Source organism: Apostichopus japonicus, chromosome 7 (genome assembly GCF_037975245.1).
Source record: "Apostichopus japonicus isolate 1M-3 chromosome 7, ASM3797524v1, whole genome shotgun sequence".
Lineage (NCBI taxonomy): Eukaryota > Metazoa > Echinodermata > Holothuroidea > Aspidochirotida > Stichopodidae > Apostichopus > Apostichopus japonicus.
In genome coordinates, this window is record NC_092567.1 from 22,527,376 (window position 1) to 22,540,334 (window position 12,959).

General features: G+C 38.7%; 1 protein-coding gene across 4 annotated transcripts in view; it reads right to left on the reverse strand.

The window, feature by feature from the left end:
* Positions 1-10,127, reverse strand: part of LOC139969768 (DNA damage-regulated autophagy modulator protein 1-like) — an 11,275-nt gene extending 1,148 nt beyond the window's left edge. The window contains exons 1-7 of one of the 4 annotated variants that reach the window (XM_071975018.1): positions 10,005-10,127; positions 9,281-9,409; positions 7,486-7,693; positions 3,316-3,437; positions 2,762-2,940; positions 777-954; positions 213-262 (exon numbers count right to left, since the gene is read on the reverse strand). In XM_071975018.1, the coding sequence (XP_071831119.1) occupies positions 213-262; positions 777-954; positions 2,762-2,940; positions 3,316-3,437; positions 7,486-7,553 (597 nt within the window). In that variant the 5' untranslated portion in view covers positions 7,554-7,693; positions 9,281-9,409; positions 10,005-10,127. The other 3 variants (XM_071975020.1, XM_071975016.1, XM_071975019.1) reach the window with 3 other exon arrangements.
* Positions 10,128-12,959: the final 2,832 nt, after the last annotated feature.

The window sequence follows — 12,959 nt, forward strand, 5'->3', positions numbered from 1 at the left end:
CCAATTAACTCTTGCTGGTAAACTCATTGAAATCATGAATATTCATGTTTCTTTGATATTCAAAGACCGTTAACTTGATTTACCTGTGGTTGCATCCCATCGGAGAACATTTATCAACGAGGAGTAATGTAGCTATATGGCTTTTTAAGTGGTTTAAGTATAAAAATTACGAATAATCATGTATCTTTGAGCTATTCAATTTCAAAACTTACTGGATTTTCTTTTGTTGCATCCCATCTGAGAACAGTGCCGCAGATGATGACTATTCATGAAAGGGAAATTAAAAAAAAAGACTGTTTCAACTAGTCTTATGTAACTTTTTATGAAACTTATTCATATGACTTCATTCTTGTCACTGACACATATAATATGTGCCAGTGATATATGCAGATATCTATATATATATATATGCATATCTCTTTCGAGATCCGGCTTTAGGAATCACAAATTATTTCGAGTTGGTTAGCATCATGTTTGATCTCTAGAGTAAGGCAAAATATGTCACCAAAAACAGAACTATATAGTATTGTTCGATACAGTTGACAAACGCCCACAGTGAAATTACGACTTTCCTTACCGGTTTCGAACCTCTGGACATACAATCAGCGTCCATAGCCTAGTGGTTAGGGTGTCCGCATATAAAGCGTGAAGCCAGGGTTCGAATCCCGGTGGAGGCTGGAAGTTTTTTCACTGTTCTTGATTTTCCAACTCATTACGATTTCAATAATGTGTGTGTATGTGTATGTATGTATGGTAGTTAAGAGAGTTATACTCACGTATTACGTAAGCTGCAGCAGAGAACACAGACAGCAACAGACGAAAAAGGGAAAGACACGGGGGAACTATTTCTGGTGATAGACGGTAGGACACCCACGATTGAAGGAAGCAATAAATCAGCGAAGACGTGAATAACAAGAACGCCCCCAACAGATGGACAAGTATCTTCTCGTCGACCTAGCAGGGAAGAGGATGTGACGTCATTGTGAAGACATGTTACTAATTCTCTTAGGTTAATGATTTGACAAAGTTTGGTATGATTAAAAAGGCCGGACGAGAGACAAATGGAACACTGGTAGGTGATTAATTTGTTACATGAAACTCGTATAACATCATTTTTATTACTTGGAAGTTTTTTTAATTTTTTTATTTGACTCCATGGTGCCAGTGCCGCTGTTTGATGTTGAAAGTTAATGGTTACATATTCAAGAGTTTTATATATATGCTGGGCCGAATACATCCACGTGATCATGATACTATCAGCTTGCTTCACCTTTTTGCACATTGCTGTTTATATATATACGGAGTGATAGAGACTCCATAGGAACGCTGTTGGTGAAGAAGGGAATATATATAGGGGAAGAAGACTACATGGTTACACACTCCATCCCTCTCTTATGCAACCATCAAAATTCCCTACAGCACCCTCCTCCCACTGTAACAGTGTTTGCAAGTGTGACAGAAAAGTACCCAATCTTTGGGGGGGGGGGGACTCCGAGGGGCATTGCGATGTGTGACTTTGATTTTAGGGTTAACTATACCCGAGAAATTGAAGCCTCTTTGAATTCCGTACCACAAATTCCTTTGCGATTAACCTGGAGTTTACTAAAGACTTCGAAGGGAGTTGACGGACACCCCCCCCCTCCCACTCCCTCCCCCCATTCCGGTTCTGCCGCTCCTGAAGCTGTTCAAACTTGACAGTGGATGATGAATTCAATAGAAACAAAGAGGAGATTGTAAATGGAGGAGTTGTACGATATAACTTAATTGGTTTCATCCAGATTTCATATATAGGCCTATATATACACATATCGTTGTTTCAACTGGACTATTTCATGAGTAAGACATATATGACTAATTCATATCCATTAATATTAATAGTAACTTGGTATTACTTTATTTATCGCTTCCAAATCTCTCCACTGTAGCAGTGGGAACCTAGATTTAATTATAATTATGCAATGTGTCGCAATAACACTTTGAAAGGAGTGGGTTCTTCTTTGATGTCCCGGGTGCAATATAAGGTCTCACGCATGCATAAGATTGAAATATATTTCATATGACAGTTACGTCACAAAAAACATAGCTATAGAATGCACTATTACTTCTGTTAGTCTGTTTATAATTAAATTTGTCAAATTTCCGTTAGATATTCAAATTTCGGATGACAATGCAGAAATGAATATCTAATTGCATTTTCACTGCGGTTATATAGGCCTACATCCTCCCACACGAATGTACATAACCTATAGGTTACTATAACTATATATACATAGTTACCAATGATTTGAAGCAGTGTGTTGCAGTACTTGTTAAAAGGGACACAATACCAAACTACAATCTTTAGCTGATAAGGTGATAAAGATCTGTGCACGAACAACTCCCTGAAAAAAGCTAACAAAAATATTGCAAAAAATATTAAAGGTCTTGGTATACCGTGCCACGAAGGTATAGAGTGTATATATAGGAATGTTACGACTCTTGAAATTAAAATCAATCAGCGTTTGTGTATGGACCAATGATGATGGTAACATTGATGTAGGTTCGGCGGTAGGGGTGGGTGTGGGGGCGGCGGTCAGGATTGTTCATCACAGTCTGTTACCAATAATAATGGTTATAGGCTTGACTCTCTAGCATATATGCTAAGGTTATAATCTCATGAAACACTGATTATGTAGCTTCCTTCCGTATATCACGGTACAAACATACGCAGAAACAACAATGCACGCTAAACAATACCATATAAATATTTGGAGTAACTTACTGGAAAGTTAGCGACGATGGCCATGCCACAGCTTGCTATTACCGCCACAATAAGACTTAGCTTGTTCACTATAGGTAAACTTTTAACGGTAAGAGCGCCGCCACCGCCTCCATTCTGGTGCGTAATGTGTTTGAAGTAAGTTCCGTGCATAAGGTACTGAGCGTATACGTTCAGGAGTACTGTGAATAAGACAAAGAGAAATGAAATTGATCGATAAACGTCAGCTTTGACCTGACTGAATAATACCTAATATAACAGGGCCAACCCCACCGAAGAGGTGGGAGTTGAGATGAAGGACACGGAACATTGGTATGACAACTACCCCTCACCCCGGGATATGGGTCCCCGTAAAGCAGCCTGTTGAGTTGGTTTGCATTTCAAATTTATGAAGTTAACGTCATAAATGTGTATTACATTTTTTTTCTGTTGCATATAGTATATATACTTAAGGGTGTGGGTGAATGGATATGTGTGTGGGGAAGGGTGTGGGGAAGGGTACCAGAGGAGCTCTGATAACCCCCCCCCCCACCCTCCAATTGGTTCCCAATACTTACTAAGTAATGCGGCAACATCAAAGAGAAAACTAAACAGACTGTTCTCTGGATATTCTGCTCCTGCGTCACTGATGTATGGGAATAAATAATGCACATGGCCGAATGCAACTCCAATGCCATATCTATATATTATGAAAAATATGGAATACAATACTGATTACTAAGGAAATTATTACAGAATAAAACTGTTAACAAAAATTCCTTATCTACTACACAAGGCCCAAGTAGTTAAATATGTACCAGCCAGGGGGCCGACGATTATATCCGATCTTATTCATAGGCGAACTTATAATGAAAAACATACGAAGAACAGCATATAACATACACAGATGGACAGATAACTAAATTGGACCGTCAGCAAAGTAAGAATGAATTTAGGTAGAACAATGAACAGTTAGATGAAAGAGCTCGGGGATGAAGGGGTGGGGAAAGTATAATATGAGAAAGAAAGAAGGACTCATGAATTTGTGGGAAAGCAACAACTTTTTAATCCCCAAAGGAACATATATCTTCTACCCAACCAATTTATGGCAACATGTCTATTTGCGGGTATTAATTCATCTTGTATAGTATGATAGTAATCTGCTATACAAAATGGCCGAATGAAGTTTTGGGAGACAGAATCCTAACTATGTCTGATTTTTTTATTATAATAAGCAAAAGTTACAGATCCTCAACTTATAATGCAAATTTACCGTAAAATTATTTTCCTTTATATATATATATATATATATATATATATATATATATATATATATATATATATATATATATATATATATATATATATATATATATATATATATATATGTATATATATATATGTATATATATATATGTATATATGTATATATATATATATATATATATATATATATATATTTATATATATATATTTGGTCATACATATTGTACAAGAGGTTAATGTGGTCCCGAGGCTAGTACAAAACATATCAAAACAGAATTCCAACATGAATCATAAAGAATATGGCACAATCTTAATTATGGAACGCGAAACTTCCTCTTTCAATATTAAATGTCAAGGCTCTGACCGTTTTCTTATGGCTTTATCGGTGGTATACGTTGACAAATCTATTCCTCCTTCAACTATTTTCTTCTTCCGCCTGGGTGGAAAGTATGAACCTCTTGGGACTATACATGGGGACGGAAAACTTTTAAACTTCCTGGCATCGAAACGTTTCCTTCAACTATTGCTATGACAATGAAACATGCATTGACAACAAACATGTGCTAATTTTTTTTTAATATAATGGTCCACTCGTGAAATGTTCAAACAGTTAAACTTAAAGGACTATTCCAGTGACAGATAATATGACACGTGACATGAAACACAAAAACGATACCACAGAGATATTTGTTCCCAAAAATTTGGTATGGTTGTTAGAAAGTGGCATATTTTTGGACAGATAAATCACTATAAGCTTGGATACGTTTCACAGTAATGAATCTGTGACGTCATCATAGAACGAGGTTAGAAAAAAACTTCACTTTTGCTGTTATAATCTCCTTGTTTTATTTGTCCTAATTGGAATACAGTATAATTATTGGAAGGTTCATGCAGCTTTTTTTAATTCCAGGAATATTCCTTTAAACATTCCTAATTATCTGTGAATTACTTGAAGTGGATAAGAACCTCCAGAAAAGAAAATGTAATTTATTAGCAATTTTGTCGGCTCGAGCCAACATGGTATTCCAACTTTATTGCTTTAGGATCCCAAAAGTCCATCTTCTTCATCTTGACGACTCTCCATTGGCGAATGTCGTTGCCTTGAGAAGTGGTCTACCCCCCTCCCTTTCAGAACTTTCATATTATCAAGTGCGCTTGGTTGCAAAATTATGTTATATTTTACAATTTTTGTTTTAATACATGTATATTTAATATTTAAAGGTGAGAAAACGGAAAACGTTATCAAGAGTTGGCAGAGACTGGAAGCCCGAGGCCCACTTCTTAAAAAAAACACATCGGCAATTTTTTCTTCCAATTGTTTTGCTACTGTACAAAGCAGCTGTGCGACCCTAACAGTTTGAACAGCGTTTACTTTCCAATCACATACGACATCTTTCTATACATCTCGTGATGTAGGCTGTTAGCAGAGAAAGTGGAATAATAGCATGCAGGGCTTTGTCCCCTGGAAAGGACGGGCCACAAGCGGCAAACCACTGAACATTGGTCTAGTCCCCCACCTTTAACCTCCCCCCCCCTCGGTGTCGGGGTTCCCGAGGAGGCAACAGTATACAGGCGCGTATCCAGGATTTTCTAAACCCGGGGGGCGCGAATTACTATCTAAGCGGAGCGCCACCATCGGCTGGCGCGGAACGTACAAGAAAATTTCTGGTTTGATACCCCCCAGATCACCGGAAATGGCACTTCTCGGGCTTGAAAATGAGCAACCAGATGTACACTTTTGCCTGAGAACCAAGTATTTCCCAAAAGTTTTTTCCATCCATAACCTTTTTGAAGATTGTCAGCAGTCACACATCATGTTCGACCTCATTGCATGTCCTATGGATCATTGCTTTTGTAGGTTATTCTACGTCACGGCCCACAATATCCGAAAGCCCCACTTTTGAAGGTTTTAAGCCCATTACTTGTTGAGAATTTGAAAATTCACTTTTCCCGTGAATAAAATCACTTGAAAACATACCCATAATGTTGCAGAAAATTCAATCTATAGACAACGAATATAGAAAAACCTCCTTGAACCCCTAACAGACAGGTCAAAATTGAACGAGTAGAGGAAAGTATGAGGAAGAATGTTGGTGAGGAAATTTTGGAAAATTCCGACACAGTTAATTTCTTGGTGTAGAAATATTGCAACCTCTTATAATGGCTTTTACAAAACTTGGTTGAAGGAACAGAAAAATAGCAGATATTTCCGATATTAGGTATATCGAAACCGAACACTTCACTCATAGGCGTAGGTCCCGTAGGAGGCGGGGCTGCAGCCCCCCCCCCCAATTGTTTTCCCATTTTTTCGGGCACCTACTGAAAGAAAAATAAATAGCAATGAACAGCTTAAAATGATCTCGTTGGTAATTTAAATAAAGTTGTAAGCTTGGCCGACATTACTACTGTAAAAGAGAGTTTTGACATAAATGGATCTGTATGGTTTTTCTCCATCTACATTAGACATGTCGTTGTTTACATTAGCATCCGGCGGTATACTGTGCAACTTTCACGGACCGTACGGTAAACGATGCCATGCAATGTAATGACCGATCTTGCCTATATGATATTGGCATCGACATGTTGAATGCGCGCTATGCGCGCGAAAAATTTTGGCTTTTTTTCGGGCAAGTCATTACAGCCCCCAAATCCAATCTGGCTCCTACGCCTTTGACTACACACATTGACAGTTTTTGAGGCTGTTCATCGTGGAGCATGCATTTCAATGCTCATTGATATGATGTTTATATCTGCTCTTTGCTTTACAAATTCGAACAGGCGTGTAGCGAGTAATTGCCAAGGGAGGGCGAAGCCTGTAGGCAAACTATCTAAGCGAAGCGCCACCATGAGTTGGCGCGAAGCGTACAAGAAAAATTTTGGCCGAAAATGCCTCCCAGATCGCTGGAAATGACACTTCCCAGGCCTTGTAAGTTGCATCTAAGCATTGTCTATTTTGAAATTATTAGCGATGTCATAAAGAAAATTTGCTCGGGGGGGGGGGCGGTCGCCCCCTTCCCGAAATGCGTTATGTTCCCCGACGACTCGGTCGAGTTCAAGTACATTAGTGAGAGAGGAAAAACAGACGTCAAAAATGGAGTTGTCGGGGTAAGGGGTAGGGTGAGGCGCACACCCCCTCCGTAATCCTTGATCTGTCACTGGCTACCCTGTGTATATAATAGGGATCTTTCTCTTCCCGAGGTCTTGGCTATCTTCTACTCCCTCCTTTTCTCCTTTTTCTCTCTTTTTTCTTTTTCTTTTCCCTTCCTTCCTCTCCTCCTTTTCTTTTTTTCCCCTCCTTTTCCCTTTTTTCTTCTCTTTTTTTTCTCTCCTCTTTTCCTTACCCGGGGGGCGCGCGCCCCCAACGCCCCCCCCTGGATACGCACCTGGTATACTACTGCATAAACGACCTTAGAAAAGTTCACCTCAGGTACTCAGTTATGCTTACTTTATTGAGTTACACTTACGTATTATATTATACTTACGTAGCAAACAGAGCAATGCATAACACCACTGTTGTGATAATTGGTAACCATGCTAAACCGAGTGCCATTATGTTATCTTTCGTTGTAGATACTTGGTCGTATATGCGGTTGTGCACTGATATATAAAGTCTACCAGCAATACGATCAAGATTGTCCTCTTTGTACACTGCAACCAAATGAAGGGTATGACCGCAATTCGACGTGTCAACTGTATTATTATTATGAAAACGAAAAAAAAAGGTTATGCGATGAATGTGTGTAGGCCTATACTAGCGCTACTATGTCGGAGCAATGTAGGCAGCTATAGGCTAGAAGACTGAATGCTAGAATCATTTCACAGTGTTTTTTTTTACGAAAAAAATAAAAATACAAATAAAATAACGTATACTCCCCCCCCCAGTCCTATATTAAGAATGGCGGTTTACGACAATTGTGGACACTATATATATACAGAGACTAGTCTAGCTTTATCTTGTAAAAGCTTCAATTAATGACCCCAACGGTTCCCAACTGACACCTCTTCCGCCGCTCACATGACTCGAACTCATTACGAAAACTATATATAATATATGGAAAAAAATGATGGTATGAATGTGTATAACCTGGTTACATATATGTTACATATGTGGTTAATGGTACTTCACGTCTATAGCACCAGAAGTACTTTAATAACTGCACGCGAAGGCATTCGTAGTTCTGCGTACTTTTCAGTTCACCGAATAAATTAACGCTTCACTAAAGGAGATGTTTTCAAAGGCTTTATGGCTTTAATGGTTTTCCAATATGACTCCAGTCGATTTTGCCACAATGCTGTCTATAATGACACAGTCATGCATGCTATACTGAGGATATGCAGGAATTTCTACAATGAATTGTAGTAAGTCCGTATATATATATATATTTATAAATATATATATATATATATATATATATATATATATATATATATATATATATATATATATATATATATATATATATATATATAGAAGTGTATAAAATGTCCCAAGTAGAACACGACAGAGTGCTCAATTCCACGTTATGAAAAAGAGCGTAATGTAAATTTTGATTTTTACAACCAAACCAGAGTTTCATGCTTACTAGCAATCGACAGGAGGTGTACTAAAAGGCTATCTCTCTTTCATCTTAGTTTTGACTTTATTTTGGGGGTGTTTTGGTTGGTGACTGCAGCTTGCGAGGATTTCAGACCTTTTGTTCAGGAGATTAGGGCTAGAATGATCTATTATTGCTAGTTTCTCGGCCTGGCATAGATTACAAGAACCTGAGCTGTTGATCGATATGTTTGATCTCCTGAAAATGAACCAGTAGATTTGGAAGGCTCTATTAATTTCTTTTAGAGACCAAACATGTTTTGAAAGCTCAGTTTCTCCGTGATATTTCTTCAAGTTGAACGACTTTTTGTGATTATTAAACCTTGTTTTGAACTGCTCTCCTGGCACATACCAATATAAATAGACTAAGAATATCCAGCAGTCTCTTCAGCTTTGTATACTATGGAGGAGAGTGCTTGACCCCTGAATATGGAAAAAAAAAATGAAAAGGGACAGAAGAAAATTTCCTCTTCCTCATCCCCTCTTTTGTCCCTTATTCCTCTGCCCACGCATCCTGCCCTGCCCTGCCCTATTACGACCCTCTTTCCTCTTCCCATGTAAAGGCTGATCGGTTACTAGTTGTCTCTCTTTATAGGTTATATACTACTACTGCCACACGGTGAAAAACAGAAAGGGAAAAAACAATGATTAACATTGAAACGGTTTGAATAAGCCATACTTACCGTCACCGCCTTTAAATTCTGTGTTCTTTTATTTAGACCGTTATTGAAAACAAGTAGTTATAAGTTAGGTCTACTTCTGCGCCGCCTTGATTGAGCCCTCATTCATAACAAATCATGTATCTGGTTGTCCTGCCTCGACGAATGTAAAAAACAGGAAACAATCGAGATTTGTCATAAAACACTGGCAGAAACGAAAAGGAAAACTGAGAAAATACATTTCATGCCGACCTTGCCAAACACAGAACTGGATTAACCGACCAAGGGTTACCGAATTAAAACATCCTCTTTTATAATATACTTTATCAGACAGGATGCATTTAAAGCTTTGGACACACGGTCTATGACGAGATATGACTGGCTCCTACCTGGAAGGAAGACTTATAGTTCCCCTCGATGAGATATCATGTCTTAATAAGTGATGATATGATATAATACGGCGACGTTAAATTGACTCGTAACGTGAAACACCACAGATATATATGACAGTAGAGAGTACGGAGTATAGGCCTATGCATGGTACGATCTAATATTCCATGAACGGTTATTGAAGTTGTAAAGGAGAGCCATCTTGAAACTCTGCGTACAATGTCCAGCACTAGCGTGTGAAGCTATTACAAAGTCTAGTTGCTCTCTCTATTGAATTTAAGATCGAAGGTCAATTTCGAATATTGCATAATGCACACTTTGTTATATATTACATATACTGCTACTCTGAAGTACTTACCACTGTATTGTACTAGTCACTGAACAGTAACAATAGGCAGTAGATTTGAGGCCTTTTGTTGTTATTTATTAATCTCTGTCTATATACATATATATATATATATATATATATATATATATATATATATATATATATATATATATATATATATATATATATATATATATATATATATCGATGTCCAAAGCTTAAGGTTGGATCTAAACACGGGTGCGTTAACGTAGTAAGTTGTGACCTTTTAGTCGCCGTCGGTGTTGTGGATTGTTCCTGAGCAGTCGGTGGTGCGGAAACAAACTCTCCCTCGGTCGTTCGGAAAGAAAACCTAAGGCCATATATACATACACTTTATGTAGGTAGGTACCGTGTATGTCAGCTCACCGTTGTCAATGTATACAGAGCAGCGCCAAGTTGACCGATAAGAAGACAATTATCAGACTAGACCTCTATTGACAAATTGGACGTCTTTCACAAGATCGGCGTCGAAAAGCGATATTTGCAAATCGCTTAATCTTACATTGGTTAATCCTGTTAACCATACGATCTTAAGTTAATTTTTAAACAAAGGCCAAGTGGAATGTTACCGTAAAGGTAAACAAAAGATGAACCGATAAACAATGAGGTTCTATGAAGAGGGGGAGGGGGGGGGGGAGGGGTGTACGTACTGAACACGAGACCTTTGTTTTTCTCAACATCGTCCCTGGGGGTCGGATCCTAGTCTGCTCCCTGATGCAAAATAGCGCTTATAAGTTTTGCAGCCATATTAGTGTGTTTTTAATTATTTTATGAAGCCGTATTGTTCAGAAGTCCTCCTGCAGCACGAAAGCTCGTTCTCAACATAGGAAGCCTACCTTTGAAAATGGGATGGAGACTCGTAAGCAACCGTCGTACCACCCACCCCTACTCTGTCTAGCTCATTATACCATGACAGATGCTTTACTTTCTACCGAATCTGTTAAGCGAATAACAAGTCTGCCGATATTCTCAAGTTTATTACCCACCCCCTCTATACCAGCCTGACTTTGAGAACCAGGTCCGGCTCGGTTACATGATTGCCATGCACCGGGCCTCATTTTCCAAAACCTTCATTCACCCTTGTAAGTATATTATGAAAATGAGTGAAAAATTATTACTTATCCCGTATTTTCCCGGGCCCCCTGATTGACCTCGCCCCCTCTCGATGCCCATAGCCAGGAACTCGGAGTGGAGGAGTACCAACCCCTTTTAAAGAGTAGCAACGATCAGTTTAAGGAATGACACAATACTCGTGCCTAGTGACGTCTCGTGAAGCATTACTTCTTTCACACATGAAGGTGGCACTGATGGACTGAGGTCCCAGGGAACTTGCCTTACATATCTACCTATTTGTTAATTGCGGCCCTGCTTTTTCTCCTGCTCGGGTGTTCCATTGGCCACGCACTTGTAAAGTACATGACTGACCCCTGCTAAACCTCCGGCATGGTCAGTCAAAGTAATGTGAGTCACTGACTGCATAGGATAGTGTGGCCCACATGCATATGTGCGTCAAAATCGACCGTCATGACAAAATCATAAGTGATATAGAACAAAATGTTCGCATGCTTAAATGAAGTTTCTATTTACAAATACACAGTCTGTCTTCACTTTTCTGGAGTTTTCTTGTTAACTTTTTTTAATAATTTACATGATACTGAGGAGTGTAGTTTAAATTTACCCCCGTGAAGGAAGGAGACAGTATACGATTGCATTTAAATTGCTCGTTTCCGTTTGAGCCTGCTAATGAGTGATCTCTCCCCCCCCCCCCCTCTCTCTCTCTTCTAATTACTGTGGCATGCAGTTTTAGGGTCTTTTTCACATTTGGCTTTTGAAAATGTCGAGGTCCCAGAAGTCAGTGAAATAAGTTACCGATATATATAGTGGAGGAGGAGGATTCGTCTTTCTTCTGGTACTATTCAGGCCCCTCAAATACCTTCACAACTAGAATTATTTCCAAAACATAATAATAAAATCAACATCTTCAACAACTATCAACATTTTCATTTGCCCGTGGGTCCGTTATTGTGGTAAACCGTTAGTGTGTTATAGTGTCCTTTTTTGTTATTGTCTGCTGCTACAAATGGCTGCTAGCTTCCGATAGGCCACATTATACTAGTCGTTCTAGTATTATTCAATGAGTGTTCTCCATACTTTCATTTCTATGGTATGTTCAGCGTGGGCATAACTAGCGCACATATGGCCAGTTAGAGTAGCAGCTCCCTGCATATGCTATTCGACTGCAACACAGAAACGTTATTAGCGTTATACTTGATCTCCATTGATGTTTCAGTTGATACATTTTCGACACTCCAGTGGGTCTCTCTGGCACAGCTCTACCAAGATTACGGTATTCTAGCTGATGGTAATGATTAAAGCTGGCGACTACTCAAATCCTATTCGTGATGAGTCCTTAAGTTATTCCAAAATATTGAAACTGTATGTATAATTGGGACGCTAGTTTATTCCACATACCTGGCAGGTAGAAGGTTCGTTATCGATAGTAAACTATTATCGACCTCAGGCTCTACAATTAGCCTGTATTGCTTCTTAGCACCATTAGGCTCTTTGTGTAAACACTGTGTGGAAATATGTTCATGTCTACAGTGTAGTTAATCATACAGCGTTCACTCAAAGATCCTCATGCAAGAAAAATGTGGCAGGCGTTGCAGACTTATTGACAAAAAGAGGTCATTTTACGACCAAGGCAGGTCGATTACGCAATCTCAAGAAACTTTCCCATGATAGCGTGCTATAGTTGGGGACTCAGTATACAGCAGACCCTCCAGAACTCGAATTATTTAATTTGAAAAACTAAACACATAGTTAGGAGGCTGTTTTGCTCGAATTTAGGATGTTTTCGAATTTGAAATACCGGTAAAATGTTAATGGTAAACAAATAAGTTTTGGTCAAGAAATTAGTTTTTTTTCCGATAGTGGAACCGT